Source organism: Lagopus muta, chromosome 2, assembly GCF_023343835.1.
Source record: "Lagopus muta isolate bLagMut1 chromosome 2, bLagMut1 primary, whole genome shotgun sequence".
Taxonomy (NCBI): Eukaryota; Metazoa; Chordata; class Aves; order Galliformes; family Phasianidae; genus Lagopus; species Lagopus muta.
The window spans coordinates 29,566,084-29,582,851 of NC_064434.1; the positions used below are offsets into that span (position 1 = coordinate 29,566,084).

At 37.1% G+C, this 16,768-nt stretch overlaps 1 protein-coding gene across 1 annotated transcript in view; it reads left to right on the forward strand.

Annotated features, from left to right (window-relative positions):
- CD109 (CD109 molecule) overlaps positions 1-16,392 on the forward strand; it is a 77,520-nt gene extending 61,128 nt beyond the window's left edge. Inside the window, exons 28-33 of the mRNA XM_048936253.1 lie at positions 877-1,032; positions 1,119-1,184; positions 6,882-7,018; positions 11,029-11,185; positions 11,566-11,668; positions 14,313-16,392. Coding sequence (XP_048792210.1) covers positions 877-1,032; positions 1,119-1,184; positions 6,882-7,018; positions 11,029-11,185; positions 11,566-11,668; positions 14,313-14,503 — 810 coding nt within the window. The 3' untranslated portion in view covers positions 14,504-16,392. The remainder of the gene's footprint in view (positions 1-876; positions 1,033-1,118; positions 1,185-6,881; positions 7,019-11,028; positions 11,186-11,565; positions 11,669-14,312) is intronic.
- Positions 16,393-16,768: the final 376 nt, after the last annotated feature.

Here is a 16,768-nt window from a genome sequence, read left to right on the forward strand (position 1 = left end):
TATGAAAATGTTTTGTAAGTTTGAACTTGGAAGACATATATTTTCAGCAGGAATCAACATATGAGTGTTCCGAGTAAAGACAGACTTGCTCAGATGTTCTGTCATTGTCTGCTGTAAAAGAGTAATCATTTGTAAGTATGAGATCAAGACATTCTTTTCGGCCAAATATTTGCCTCTACTGAAAAAGTCTTTCATTTCAAACTATTAGTTCTTATAGCCCATTAGTTGTATCTCTTCTGTCATACTGTGTTAAACACTGGAGTTAGGATTATAGCCATAGAGCTTCAATGTGCAAGCAACTGCTGATAATCATCTGATGTTTCTGGATTTTAAGAAATCAGAGAGGTAAATCATCTTGGGCAAGGATGTAGTATGGGAAGAAGAGATGATTCTAATAATTAAGGAGTGATTACAGACCTATAACTTTATTTCAGTCAACAAGGAATCCTGAAAAATTGCTTTGAAGTGCTAGATATTTAGTTCTTAGTCACTATAAAAATCTACAAAGTAGCAGAATCATTACTTTCTTCATCAGTTTTCTCCTCGCTGTCTGCATTGTTTGTCATTTTGACTGTTGTAAACACCAGCGTGTCAAGTCTTCCACATAGCTTGCACAAAACATCTTTCACCTGACTTTCCATTGTGTGTCATGGTTTCTAACATGGTTTCCCTGGTTTTGTGTCTCTTCTGCTCTGGGATCCTTCACATCAGTGGGATCCCAATGGACTTGTGGATGCAGGTGTATGAAGACCATAGTGTAATCAACAAAAGGGGCAGTACAGAGCCTGTAAGCTCTCACAGGTGTTATCTATACACAAGTAGTTCATTATGCAGAGTTCTTCTGTTTAACACAAAAACATCTATTTCTTTCAACAGGACACTGTAGTGGCTCTGCAAGCCTTGAGTCTATTTGCAGCTCTTACCAGTGCACACAAAACAGAAATGGATGTAACAGTTACTGCAACATCTTTGGAAATCCCGGAAATATTTTCAATTGACACTCAAAACCGTTTTCTGCTTCAAACCAAGGAGGTACTGCAGAAAGTGAGAAATACTTCTGTAAAGCCTGGTTCCTGAAAGTGATCTGAAAATACTGTTTTGGCTATCTGTCCTTCCAGATTCCCCCGGTGCAACCGATGACAGTTACAGTTTCAGCAGAGGGAAGAGGATTTGCTGTCTTTCAGGTATGAAACGTGGTTATTTTTTTTTTAAGGATATGCTCTCTAAAAAGAAGGTGTATTGGAAGCTTTATAAAACATGTCAATAAGAACAACTTTCTGAAATAGTTTAAACCAATGCTAAAGGTACTTTACTGCTTGAAAAATGCTGTGAACCTAAGTTGTGTGGGCACTCGTATTTATGTGATTGTGTATGTTGGAGGGTCAGTTCCTTTAAATAATTTTGGAGGACTGACAGTTTTGGTGCACTTAATGGATCAGAGTCATATCAAAGTGACCCCATCCTTCTGCAGAATTGCAGAGTCAGTTTGCAAGACAAAGAGCTGCAATGGTACACTGACAGTCCCAAAGGTCACAGTTAAAAAAGTATATGGACCAGGCATAGATAGCTCATCAGGCATCTATGATAAACTACGGAAGGCACAAATCTGTAGACAGCATGAGTAGCTATTAGAGCACTGGTGTTTTCTTTTATTGAAGTGTAATATAATAATAGCAGAAAAGCTAATGCAAAGAAAAATAAAAGAAAACATTTAAAAAAGTATTATGGCCAGGTTTTCCAGCAATTTTTATGCTGTTCTAAAATAGCATAGAAGACAGAATCAAACAGTCTTGCATACTTCCAACATTATTTGCTTAGTATCAACCAGACTGAGGACGTGACAAAGAGTGGAAGGAAAATCTAATGATCCTCTTTCTGCCAATTCTGCAGGAAGCTGTTTCAGTGGTTTAACTTCAAATATGTTTATATTTTAAAAAATAAGCTGGGGTCAGCACATATTGTACTTTAAATTAGCGAAATGTAAGCAGTCTTTTTATGCATTTCAGCTCCTTGCTTTTTCTACATATTAAAAATTAAATTCCAATGAAATTATGCCTTCAAAAATTTCCCTATCCTAATAAGAAGTGTATGAGAAGAAGACAGTATTGGATCTGACTTTATATGACCACTACTGGATCTCCTTTTCCCACTGTCTGATCTGTGGTGGTCCACATGGGCGAAAGAGAAGACCTTTGATAAACTATGAATAATACAGAAATATTAGTCTCTGTTAAGCAGGAATACTTATATACTATAAAAGTATATAGATTAACTCACAGTTGTGGAGTCTATCACAAAACTGGGTAGAGTTCTTACTGGACTCTTGATATTCATACTTGGGAAAACCAAATGTAGGCCACTTTTAAGAGTCTCAAAGTTTCGGTCAGTTTCCATCTCTAGTTCATTCCAATCCACCAAAAGCATGCTGACAATATTTAACATATTGTTAAATACGCTTTTGGATAAAATACCTTCATAAAGAAACCTTAATGACTGCCTATCAGTGATGAACAGCATCTCCTGGTGCAAATACTGCTCATCCAGCACCATTCTGCAAAGCCCACTGTGCTAGAAATCAGTACTCATGTTCATTAATCCCCAGAAGTGCAAATGATGTTTTCAGCAGAGTTATCAGGATAACTCGTAGTTAACCCTGTGCTTAGAAGGCTCCTTAGGGAAGTGTTGTACCATGGTTTAAGCTTCTGACTTCTTGTATGAGCAAACCTGGTTCCAGATGCCTGGTATTCAGGAATCAGCATCAGGTTCATAGAGGCCACTGTGCTGTTGCCTTTTTTTCCTTGGAGCTTTGAGTCTGAAATTCAAAATATACTTAGCATGCTGGATTAGTTTCTCCAGTAACTTTTCTTAGTTAGGACCAGTTCTTTCCTTCTGCTTCCTTTGGCAGGTCTGGTATTCCAGAACAAAGTGCATTAATGCCATTTGAATTAGATTTCTCTTTTTCCCAGACACAAAATAGATCTGGGTCTCATTTAATAAATCAGATAGCATATGACATTGCGATCACATTTCTTCAGCTGGGTTTCATTGTCTCTGGTCTGCCAAACTACAGTGGTGAGATTCAATGTTATGGGATTTGATTTTCTGGCCAAATGTAGCATGTCAAAACAGTAATTCATTTAAATATCACAAAAGACAAGATTCAGTCCATTAATGGAAAAGGCTGCTTTCCCAATAAAATGGATTCTTAGGGGGAAAAAAAAGTGCTTTTTGGTGAAACCTCGCTGTCTGTGTGTATGGGTTGGCAGTGCCTTCACTCTTGACCCTGCAGGATCCTATAAGAATAGATCTTTCAAATATCACAGAATCACAGAATGGTCAGGGTTGGAAGGGACCTCAAGGATCATGAATCTCCAACCCCCCTGCCACATGCAGGGCCACCAACCTCCATGTTTAATACTAGACCAGGCTGCCCAGGGCCCCATCCAACCTGGCCTTGAACACCTCCAGGGACAGGGCGTCCACAACCTCTCTGGGCAGCCTGTTCAGCACCTCGCCACTCTCATAGTAAAAACTTCTCCCTGACATCCAACCCAAATTTTCTCTCCGTCAGCTTAAAACCATTTCCCCTTGTCCTGCAGTTATCTACCCTTTCAAAGAGTTGACTCCCCTCCTGTTTGTAGGCTCCCTTTAGGTACTGAAAGGCTGCAATAAGGTCACCCCGCAGCCTTCTTTTCTCCAGGCTGAACAAGCCCAAGTCCCTTAGCCTGTCTTTGTAGGGGAGGTGTTCCAGTCCCCTGATCATCTATGTGTCTCTCCTCTGGACCCTCTCCAACAGCTCCCTGTCTTTTTTGTACTGGGGGCTTCACACCTGGAACTCCAGATGGGGCCTCACAAGAGCAGAGTAGAGGGGGACAATCACCTCCCTGCCCCTGCTGGCCGCCCCTCTTGCGATGGAGCCCAGGATACCATTTGCCTTCTGAGCTGCAACAGTGTAACTGCAAAAGCAGACACTTGTGATCCTGCAGTCAAAAAAGTCTCCTTTCTTTTTGTCTAAATACAGTATAGATGTCCTAAGACACCTACTCTGCAGGGGAGATGATTGTAGGCCTAGAGTATACATGAAAGTGTTCCATAGAGAAAGGAGTCGACAAAATGATCTTCACTAAGAGGTCTGCTGAAAGTCTTGAAAGTAGTCTCTTCACTACTGTGAACCACTGTGGGCCGAGCTTGGCATATGCCTCAAAAACATGGCGTGTCCCATGCCTTCTGGAATGACACTGAAATTCAGGACTAGCAACAATGGCAGAGCTGGCAGGCTTAAGGAAGATAGATATGGGCAAAGTGAGCAAGATCTTATCTCCTGGCTGAACAGAAAACACTCTGGAGAGGACCTTACCTTTACTCTGTGGCAGGAACTATTAGCAAGCATTGTTCTCCTTTCTTCTCTTTTTTGTACTCTTTTAGAAAGAAACTGGACTTACATGTATGGTGGCTAAGCCAGCAGTTCTCATATGGCAGAGGAGGACATAAGTTTTATTTCTGGTAGAGGAAGGGAATAAGAAAACTGAGAATCTCCTCATTACTGAGAAACACTGACTGTTTCTTCCATTCACTGTATTTTTACTAGTCTTAGGCAAAGGATTAAGAGTAATTGAGTGTGAGAGTACCAAAAAAGATATGCAATGAACTATTCGGTCAAAAAGGGATAGTATAATAACTTGAGATAATTTCATTGAATTCATGCTCTCAGTAAAGTACGTTGATGCTGCTATTTGAAGAACAAAAAGGAAAGGGAAAGGACATTCATTAAGGTAATACAAACAATTCAGATTTTTTGAAGTCTGATGCTGTTCGTTGGATCACGCGCTATTTACAAGCACCTCTTTCAAGCAGATTAGCTTTTAAACTTTGTTTCTTGTGCCTCTCACCAGAACTGGTTGCAAGTATGAGTGGATCAGTTCAGCCTTTAGCTTTGTCAGCCCTTTTTAAAAATGGTTAAGATGAAATGCAGTTGCTTGTTTTGTTGACTTAATGCTGGTTGCTGGATAAGAGCCTTCTATTCCCAAACTAACAGCATATAAAGAAGGAGGCTTTAATTAAGCTTTGTTGTGAAAAACATTTTCCCTTCATTGTCGTGAGAAGTCAGGAAAAGAAAGTTGAAATGTTACAGCAGTAACTTACTCCATGAAAAAGCAGGCTGATTGACCTGTTCAGTATGTTGTTTCAGACATCCTGCTTTGGCAGTAAATTCCCGTTCATTAACTTTTCATGGCGAAAGTTAAAACAGCTTTGTTTCTGTGATGACAGATCATACTGGCGCTGCCAGCTTGTCTTACCAAATTTTCTGCATGCCATTAACTGGCAAGCTTCTAGGCTGGCTTTATGCTTAGTACTGCCTTCTTTGCAAAATGATTGTGTAGCTAAAGAGATGGTGCTGTTGTACCTCTGTTCTGAGTTCTCGTACAGTGTTGTCTCTATGCTCACATAGCATGATAAATTGAGAAATGCTGGGCAGGGTGACAGGAATTATATATGTGCATATTGAAAGAGCATAACTTTCATATTAAGGAGAGATGTAGCAATAAAAGCAAAAATGAGGAATTAAAACCTCATCAATTTGCACTGACTTGTTGTCCTGTAACTTGGACAACCCTCATCATACCTTTAAATTTGAACTGATGGTTTTTTTGTTGCCAGAAACTGTTTTAAAGGGACTATAATTTTCCAGAAGCCCTCTTCATTCCATTTTCTTTATCTAAGCTAAGTTCATAACAGGGTCTTGCAAGGAGAATTATTTGAGTCACTCTTATTATTTTTGTTTTTTGTACAAAAAAAAACACGTTTCCCCATGCCCTGCCATTTGTTTTATCTTGATGACTTGGGGTATAGATGGTGATTATTAATTTGAATATGAAAACTGTGAACAATTGTTGTTGAAAATTGCAATTCTGTCAATTCTGTCAAATTAACTATTTAATTATTCTCTGTCCTTTTTTTTTTTTTTTTTTTTTTTTTTTTTAAATGTGTAACATTCTATCATAGGGCTGATAACATTGAAAGTGTTCTGTCGGTTCCTCAGTTTCAACTTCATGCTTTGGCTGCCGGCATTGTTAATTTTATAGAATGCTGAGATAATCAGCTATCCCCCAATTATTCACACCTCCTTTAAGGGCTTCTGATTTTGCCAGTCTTCCAGTATTGTTTCAAGCATCTTACACATATCTACACTAAAAGAATTGGAATTTCTTTAAATTGTGCTTAATAGATAAGCCTACTTTTTATTAATGTTACTGTCCTCTGTTGGATATCCTGTCATTCTTACTTGGCTCACTTATCAGAGTTCGGCAGCTGCTGAGTAGAAAGGGTGAGAACTCTGTCCTTAAAGCAGATTGAGGACTGTAGCTTTGTCTTTGCAGAGATTAAACTACTCAGTGCATAAAGACTGTATTGTTTTGAGGGTGGAGTAATACGCTGTTCCTCACCTGGTTTGAGTGCATGAATGCTGTGACATGAAGACTGAAGACAAATTCTATGCACATGCTGTGTATTTGCCTTTGCTCGTTCATTTCCAGCCTTTTTAGCCCAGTGGGTGTCAGTCTCTGAAGCTTGCCTTCATTCATCCCATTTCATACTGTCGGGAAGTGAAAGCAAACATTATAAACCAGCAGAGAGCAACTAGGAAGGAAGTTACCTAGAGTTTCCTTGTGTTTGCCTTATAATTGAATAGGATGGGCTGCATTAAAAATTGTTCAGAAAACATCTTTCAGAAACTTCCTAGGAATGTCACATTTACAAATGTCAGGTACAAGTTCATGTATCCTGTCTCATGTGATCATGCCTCTGCAGTTCTACTGTTGCTGTTCTAAAAATGTAGATTTGCTTTATATGTGTCCTCTAATGTCTCTATTTGCAATCTACAGCTCAATGTTATTTACAACACAAAACACACTGATCGAAGTCTCAGATCTGTCCAAAAACAAAAAGCTTTTGACTTGAATGTTGATGTAAAGGATGATAAAGATGATATGAACCATTTGACCTTGAATGTGTGCACAAGGTAGGTAATTCTGTTGGAGCATGTCATGTTACTTAAAATGAGGTGAATTTTTCTTTTGTTTGTATGAACTTACTAGTGTATGGGAAATAAAAATACAGTTAAGGAGAGAGTAAAAGAATTACTTTACTGAAATGACAAAGTTAAACTAAGAAACAATTCGTAAGTCAGTAACTACAGTGAGAGTTTGATGGGTCTGAATAGATCCCTCGTGCAGAATAATCTGTGGTCTGATCTTACATGCTTTTTTAGTGTCATGCACAAACATCATGCTTCCCTAAATGTCAGAGTTATATGGAGGAGTTTGTGTGAAATACAGGTAAAGGCTTGAAAGCTTCTTTGGTGCAAATACTTCTTAGGTATATGGAAAACCATGGATAGACTTGAACGCTGAACCTTTATCTTCCACATTCTAGTACCAGGCTATGAGAATTGTGCTGTAACTTTCATCTTTTGTGAACAGACTGCTTTGCTTTTGATATAGAAGTAGACACCTCCTTTTTGTAAAAGGAGAAACAAGTCTCTGAAGTGCTGAAAACATAATGAAATAGAAGTACTCATTTTTTATTCATCTCTGTTAATAAACTTTATAATGATAATGATAAGTTCAACTGGATTTTTTGTCTTTGCAAGTATTTTTTGTGGTCTTTCATTTACCCATGTACTGTATTTTTGTGATTCTAGTATTACAGTATAATGTAAGCAACATTTTAGAGGTGATGAGGTTAAGAGGTTATGAGTTTTGTGTTCAAGCTAATTTTATTCTTTCTCCCAAATAAGGGAGGGTGGTAGAGGTGGGAACACCTGTGATTATGTTTCTTGCTCAGTAAACATACAGTAAGAACTGAACAGAGATTGCTGAAGTATCATCTCAAGACACATCTCAAGACAAAACAGCTGTATAGATATTACATTGGTAGCAAGTGATAGAGCTGAGAACATACTGGAAATTTCTAGGTCATTAAACAGGTTATTTCTTTAACTGCTTTGTTGTCTCATCTCTGTTTGCTTTGAAATTATCTATATGTGTATCTAAACCAAACATATGAAACTGTTCTTATGCAGTTTCCTTAGTAGTCCTGTCTTATGTCCTATTAAAGAGCACTGAGTATTTCACAAAAAACCTTCGGTGTCCTGCTTTATATATGGATTTAGATTTTTTTGTCTTTTTACTTATTATCTACTAGCATTTTGACATAAGAGCTCTCTTTGTATTAAAGGATCTCATCTCATCTGCTCTTTGTCAGTACTACTTCTTGAAATCCTGTTTACTTCTTGGGATATTATAATGAGTTTCTTGTAGATGTGGTATTTGCAAAGTACTATCTGATCCACCATGTTCAGTCTTGCTTTTCTTTCCTTTATATCCTCTTTTTATTATTTATTTAAACTGTGAACTCATTATGGCTAGAATATTTTTGTGGTCTGCTCAGGCTAGCTGTGACTGAAGATGAGGCCTCTAGGTGACACCATCATACAAATTATCAGCTATAGTGAATGTGATGTCAGTATGGAGATATCCAGGAGGCACAAAGCCAGATCCTGTTTTCATGTGTTTCCGGTAAGCAATTCAGTGATGCAGATAGTGAGCAGGGACACTAGAATACACAAGAACTCTTGAAACAGTGAGCTTTTTCTCATTTAAAGTTTTCTGTGAAGTGTCAGCAGCTTTTTTAAGTCTAGCACCAACTTCTGACACGTTAAGGGCTTACATAATGGCTCTAGGATAAACTTTGGCTGAGCATCCTGAATTTCTAGCTCAGTGATTTGACTCAGGAATACAGACGGGAAGGGATTCATCTCTCTGGGAAGGCTCTAGGCTGATGTCTTAATTGCAAAGTGTTCAAAGGATATGGGAACATATCCTTTATGTTACAATGATGTAAAATTATTTCAAGAAAATACTTGAAATGTTAAGACTCATCAGCTCTATCATGAAAAGTGGAACAGAATATTTTCTGTTTTTATTATTTAAATTGAGACTTGATCTCTGGTTGCCTGTCATTGATTCTCTTGCCATCTTCTTCCCTCCCAAGTTCATGCATTGTACAGAGTATACGTATTACTTATATTAATTCCTGAATTAGTTTACAGCTAGTCCATTTACTGTCTTTACAATGTGACATGGCTTTTTGGTAGCAAGCCAAAGCAGGTAAATACAAACACTGCTGAAATCTCAACTGATTGACCTATCTGTTGGTATGCAGAGTCAGGTAACGGAGGCCAGCTTGACTGTGATTTTCTCACTCTAACCTGCAGACTATTCTACCTCGTCTAAACCAGCTTTATAGTGATTGGCTATGGTCATCTCAATTGAGTGTCAATTCTGACCCTGGATCAGATGATGTCTCATTTGTGGTTAGAGGAACTTGCTCTCTGTCTGGGAGGTACATATGCAGGGTTGCTGTTTTCTTCTCCAGTTGGTCTTATCATCTGCACGCTATTTTCAGACACGCAATGCTGATCATTGATGGTTCTACTTACTATTCTTTCTGCTTTTTACTACACTAACTGGTGTTCTTTTCTCCTCTTTTCACCTTTCATAACAAAATAATCTCAGTTCTTCTGAGTTACAAGTTTCAAGTAGTTTTTAATTTCTCTCACTGGTCATTCTCTTTTCATGGTTTTTTTTTTCTTTAATAATACCATTGAGTTCAAGAGGTAATACTGTGAGCCACCCTCAAAGCTGTGTCTCTTTTTTAGAGAGCTAGAACTAGAGAGCTTCATAACTTCTAGGGTGTATCTTACTTGGCAATAACAGATTGGTTATTTACTTGTTGGTATTTTGGTGGCACTCCAAGATACCTTAACAGGCTGGGTATTTTTCTCTCCTCTCATTGGTAATTAAGCAGAAATAATTACATGCAGCTCCAATTCAGTTATTTGTTTTCAATAGCAGCTACTTTGGTGCAACCCATCATCCAACAGATGGTTTCATTTGTTTCTAATCTCATGAGCCAATTGAAGTCAGCAGTCATACTTTATTTCTTTCACAGTCATATCTGTGTTCAATCAGCCATGCTGCCAGGCTTAACAGCATTAGTTTGAATGCAAGTGTTCCCTTTTTTTAAACCGTTCAAATCTACAAAGAAATAGTTTTCTTCAGTTACTTTCAACTAATGTCAAGCCTTCAAAATGAGAGTTGGAGATGCTTTTATTCTAGTATAGCAAAAGTTATTTACATGCCAAGGGAGGAGGGGGAATTCTTCTACCACCTACTTAATTTTAAAAATTACAATCTTTTGCAGGTCACTTTAGTCTCATTCCTTACACAGGGCACCGTAAATATATTTTGATAGTTCCGCTGTGCACCATGGTATATAAACAAGGCCTGCTCACTAGAGCAATGCTTTTAAGTTCAGGTTGGAAGAAAATATAATAAAAAGAATTGCTTAGGAAAAATGAAGGAACTCAACTTATTAAATTTTATTTTTCCAAAACTGAATGAATAACATGGATTTGCATTCTAAATCTCAATCTTTGAGAAACAATGTGATTATGATTTTATTAATGGAGCCACCAATCTATATCAAGGACCTATAAAAAATCCTTTATTTCACCCTCCAAAAATGAATAAAAGCAAGACAATGCATCTGTAAGTGGAAGCATGAATGTTTCAGTTCAAGAGTTCCTAAGTGGTTTCTTAATTACCTCCTTTGATACATGTGTTTAATTGCAATATTTCCTTCATATTTGTGATAAATTTACACTTTAAGATGCCAGTGAAAAGATCCTAGTGGTGGCAGCATAGTCTCTCATGATTTATATACTGTAGTTTTGTCAGTGCTAAACCTTATTTTTCATATGTGGTTGAAACTAGGCAGAAACATAGAAAAAAAAACACGGTTATGTCTTTACTGTTAGAAATTTTCCTGTTGGCATTTCGTTCCATTTGTTTCTTAGTATTCTTGAGTATTATTTCTTCTGTACTTGAGATAAAATGATTAAAGTGTTTATTTAGAGAATTTACTGTTATGTTCCTACTAAAAGTTTCTTGTTCATATTTTGTAAAGGTACTTGGGGTCTGATACATCTCCCAGTAGTGGTATGGTCCTCATGGAGGTTGGCTTACTCAGTGGTTTCTCTGTGTCACCAGATTTCATTCCATTAGACAATACAGTTAAGAAGATGGAAAAGGAAAATGGAAAAGTCAACCTATACTTAGACACTGTAAGTTGCAAATAACAGAGGAATGCTTTTAGAATGATCCTAAGCTTGACTCGACTTAAATTCAAAAAGACCATACGACTGTATTTTTCAACAGCAGCTGTTTGCATTGAATGAATTGTTCCAATTTTTAAAAGAGATTGATGGGATAGATACAACTCCATTTGTAAGGGGTTTCTAGACTGCGCCTCTTGCAAAATGATAAAAGCAGACATTTTAACAGGTTTGTATTTTGGCCAAAATAAGTTTAATGAGCAGTTTTACATACATCTTGATTCCAAGCCTTATAAATAAAGTGGACTTCCAGTGAGCTAGAAGTCCTTATTTTCTCCATGAATCACCATCATCATGGTTCTCAGGATGTTTTTCTTCTGTTTTTCTAGCTAAATGCAACACAGTTTTGTATGGATATTCCGACTGTAAGAGACTTCAAAGTGGCAAATATTCAAGATGCTTCTGTGAGTGTAGTGGATTACTATGAACCCAGTAAGTGTCATTCATTCCAAATGGATCCTGGTTGTTCAGAAGCTAAAAAGGAAGTTTCTTTCATGGGAACAGGACAAATTTCAGTGAAGAAAAAGCAAAATTTACTGAAATTTACAATTTTTTCATCAAACTGCTACTTATTTTCTAACAAATAGCTGTGTTTTCTTGTATACATTTTTGCTGTCCTAATAGATTGGTTTGTCAGAAGGTGCAAATTGTTATAACTTGTCAGCTGGTATAAATTGTTTTCAGAACGGCCCAATGTATTCTCCAAAAGGAACTTCACTGTGGTTCACTTACCAAGCTAATGATTGTCTTTCAAATAGTTTTTCCATCTGTTTCTTGTTTAATCAAAGAGTCCTACACTGCAGAAAAAGCCAGTGTTTTGATTTGTATAGTTATGTAAAAAAGACGTACATGGGAAAAACAGTTTCAAAGGGATTTTTAATTTATTTTTATTTTTAATAGAGTGTGTTTTAGAGAAAACCAGGAATGTACAAATCTCTTGACCAAAGTGGAAAGGAAAGAAAGATTACAGGCTGTTGAAGATCTTAGGTTTTCTTTATAGTAGACGGCTGTAATATTTTAAGGATTTGGACCTGGTTTGAGATAAGGCATAAAAAAGCTGTATTGACAGTCTTCTTCATTTTGATTTGTTTTAGCGTAAGACAAAAGGCAACTCTATAAAGTGTACTTCTTCAGATGGATAAAAATCACATTTATTCTACTTAGGCTGAGAAGTTTACTCAACTGTAGAAGTTTAAGTTAAAATGGAGAAGCAACAAATGTATCTAAACTATCCAAACCCAGGACATGTTAAGCCACTAGGACCCAAAACAAGTTGGAGCAATTTTTATTTGAGACAAGCTTGTAACACTTAGAATCCGTGGCTGAAACAAATTTCCACACTCTTTCATTTCTGGGAGGAAAACTGTGGATCTAATCTTTTAAGTCCTAATCTTTTAGATAGGCTAATGAATATGTGTATGAAAAGTCCCATATAAATGCATAGGTGTAAATACTGTTATTCGGTTTAAATATATTTAGAATTCATATATTCTCAAAGAATAAATAAATATTCATTTAAATATAAGAATGAACATCCTTAAGGACTAAAATTTATGTAATGTAATCATTGCTGCAATAGAAGGCTTTAACTCTAAGAAAAATATTGCTTCAAATATTATTTTATGAGATTCCACTTCTATTGCTGCATAGCATAGATGTATTTTTAGTCAGCATGTACGCATATGCCACGAAAGTGATTTCTTCTGAGGGAATTCCACCCTTTTTGATTCAGGAATGTGCTTTTATTTTATTCTGTTATTTTCCATCACTCTCATAGATGGTGAACCAAGCTGTGTGAGTATATTTTATGTGATGATTACAGTCATATCTGATTTGATTACTTCATATTCAGAGCTGAGATGTCTATAAAGTATTTATGCTCTGGCATTTATCAAAAAAGGTATGGTTACGTCATAGGTATTACAACTAGCATAGGTGTGAGATCTAGTCAGGATGCTATACAGCGGTGCTAGCAAGACTCTCCTTCAGGGTTAATACATACCACAAGTTGGCACATTCAAATGACAGGGCTGTTCTTTCACCTGACTTTGTTCAGAGCCAGTTGGGTGTTACTGTTAGATAAATGTTAGGCTCCATAGAGATGTCTTTTATTTTTATATTTTTAATCTCTGATGCTTGAAATTGAATATCATTGCATGTAGAAAAAAAAAATATGATTGCAGTGTCCCTCATTGGAATGAAATCCTTCAAACCACAAAACCCATTAAGGGAAAGAAACTTTGCAAAAGCTTGCTCTGCAAGCAATTAGCACACATTGATATTTTTGAAATGAATACAGCCTTCCAGGCTTCTAATTCATTTGGCTGTGTGGCAACTCCTCAGAAAACTGGAGGACAAATACACTGCTAGGTGAGATAGACAGTCCCAAGTTCAGGAAGCTGAAGCTCCCAGACATAATACTGAAAATAAGCTTTGGTTATGAGAAACTTTGATTTTAAGTGACAGAGTCTGTAATGTGCCTGGTACAGCATCCAGAATTCCTTTATCACAGAGGTTGCTGACTAGGTAGGAGAAAAATTCCCCTCAAAACATGTGACTAGGCTTTCTGAACTGATTGGGTCTAACTTTTGAGAGGAGTCTGTGACTGTATGCCTACCACCTAAGCGTGAGTACTCTCACCTGAGTATATTGCGAATGTTTGAAGCTTTGTGAAAAGAACGAAGATTAATGTCTAGGCTTAAATACTCATGCTGCAAATTATTTTGCAGTGTATGGCTAGGTGTGTGTTAGAATTTATTGCTTCCTTTAAAAGAGCTCTCTTCGTGAATTTAATCCTGTAAATGTATTTCCTTTCTCAAAATACACTGCTGTTAAGATACTATGCTTTTGTTTTTTAATTACATGAAACACCTTGAATGTAGCTAATGTTTAAAGGCATAAATATCTTTCTGCAAATGGGACTTCTCCAGAAAACGTAGCATTTCAATAGTTTCATTACTGTATTGGAAGAATTGGCAGTCTGTGTCAAACTCCTTTAAAACTAAGCTTTGAATTTCCAACTGTTGGACAGTCCTCAGAAGTTCATTAACTAATGTTAACTAATCTTTCTAAACAGGGAGAAGAGCAGTGAGAAGCTACAATTCAGAAGTAATGCAAAGCATAACCCCTTGTGACTTCTGTGAAAGTGACTGCAACCTTTGCCAGAGAGCTGGTTCTCCTGCCCTGCTTCAGCACTCTTCCTTGGCTTCCTTGTTCTGCGTGCTCTTTGTCCTTCATGTAAACTTGATGTGCAGTTGGGTGCTGTAAGAGAAAACATTGTTTCACATCTAATGTTTCCATAAATTATCCAAAGAAAATTTTATGTTCAGATACTAGCCTGCCTTCAGTGATTACAGTGACCTAACTCCTGCTGTGTTCAAGGAGAGCAGGTCTGGCCCATATGGTAAATTTCTGGCTGTGCCAGAAAACTTCTTTAAGTGTCTGCTGGAAATACTTTCCAAGTGTTAGTTTCATATTGAAGTTATTTTCTAAAGAAGCGAAGTTACCAAGAAAGCAGTTTGAGAAAATGCAAACCTAGCTCCCCACTCCGGCTTCCTTTCATCCTAGCTTTCATTTTTGCATATATATTTTTAGAAATATACATTACATTAGTTTACATTGCTGTTCTGAAAAACCATCTCCTTCCCTGGTAAACAGAGCATTGGGAGCTGGGTATCAGAGCTTGCATTGTTGGGTTCTGCAGACATGATGCTTAATATTAGTATTTAGCTTCTCTGTATGCTCTCATGGGGAGAAATATAAAAAATAAAAGGAGCTGGCTTCAGAGCTGATCCATGAGCCAAAAAGAACTGCGTTCACAAACTGCTGAACATTCCAGAAAATTATCAGTCTTTTTTAAATGATTACAGAGAAGCCAGGTGAATTTTTTGCCAATTTGTAATTAATCATGTTTGAAAATAATGCCTCCGGATGTTTTCATGGATTTTACGCTGCAAGTCTTTCACTGTAAATCATCAAAGAAGGAGTCTGAGACTTTGTTTTTCCACGGTTCTCTTTCCTTGTGAGAATACTTGTGTTCCCTGGCATATTTATGGCCACTGGGATGAAGATTGCCTTGATCCTTGTCTGCTTCAGGAAGTTTTCTGGAAGTGTCACTCTTTAGGGGATCGTTTATGTCTTGCGTAGACAATATACAAGTCTTTTTGACAATATAAGTGCCATAACTCTTCAACAGCTGTGCTGTGCCATGTCAGCTGGTTGACTCTGAGTGCCATGTGTTCGTGTAAGTCCTGTTTTTGTTGGTGGAAAGGTTTTTAGGAGTTGTGAGCTCCACATGCATTCTGTTCAGTGAAACACTAAACATATTTGTATGTTTACATACATCCTGGTATATTTAAGTGCCTTGCTGGAGTGGGAGGGAAAAGAAGGATGGTGAAACCTTTTTGGAACAGCAGGCATTTACACCCAAACTTTCTCTTTGTGCACTGGGAGAATTATACGGATGTGGAAATGAGTACATTTGAGAACCCTACCAGTGAGCATCTTCCTGAATGAAGCTCTTCACTGTCTGGCAATCAATTTAACCTTTTTGCAAACTGCCTTTGATATTTAATGCTTACTTCTTTTTAACAAGAAAGCCAATAACATTTCTGCTTATTGAAATGAAGTTAATTATTGTTATGCTGACTATAAGAGTTAGAAATTTTAAGGCTATTTTTCTTTCTTTCATATCTTTCAGAGACGGAGTGTGTATGTGTACACATGTAATTATATGGTAGTCACTTTCCTTGAGCAATTTCTAATTTTTATTCAAATTTTGCTACCGCTTAAAATGTATATTTTTGTATTTTATGCTTATGTGTATTTTTGTTCAGAAAAGGAAATTAGATCATGGTAGCATGGGAAGAGGTCGGAATTTCTTGAACCCTGTGCCTTTTTAATAATGAGTTATAGCTTTTTGACTACAAATCTAGTTTGGGTGTTGTTATTTGTTCTACTTTACCTGTACTTAGAATTTGAAATATTTTTACAAACTTGGAATTCTGTCTCTCTGACAGAGTTACGTTTTTTTTGTAGTCAGTCTGTGCTTTTCACTTGTCATTGGTGCCCCTTGAGTAGTTGATTAGTGCCTTATGAGTTCCTGTGCTGCTCTGATCCTCTCAAAGTGATATTGTGTGTATTGAAATTCAAAGCACTATTTAGTTAATAGAATGCAGATGTAACCCCCTTGTAAGACATGTCCTTGCTTATAGGGATCCAAAGCTAAGTGAAGCCAAGATAGAAAAATGACATGTATTTTTGTCTCAAACTCTTTACTCATAGGATTGAATTGTGTCAAATGTAAGATGTGGAAAACGTTCACATGCTAACCTAGGATATCTTTCACTATGGGTTTCAATTCCTGATGAAGTAGGATAGCAGATAATCTTTTGCCTTTGGGGACAGCAGCCTTGACATCTCATTTGCTTTCCTTTGCTATAATTTCAAGAACACAAAGCTCACATGCTTTCAGTTACGCTATAGGTAGAGCTTAAGGCAGACAGATATCTGATTGATGTTATAATGAAGAGG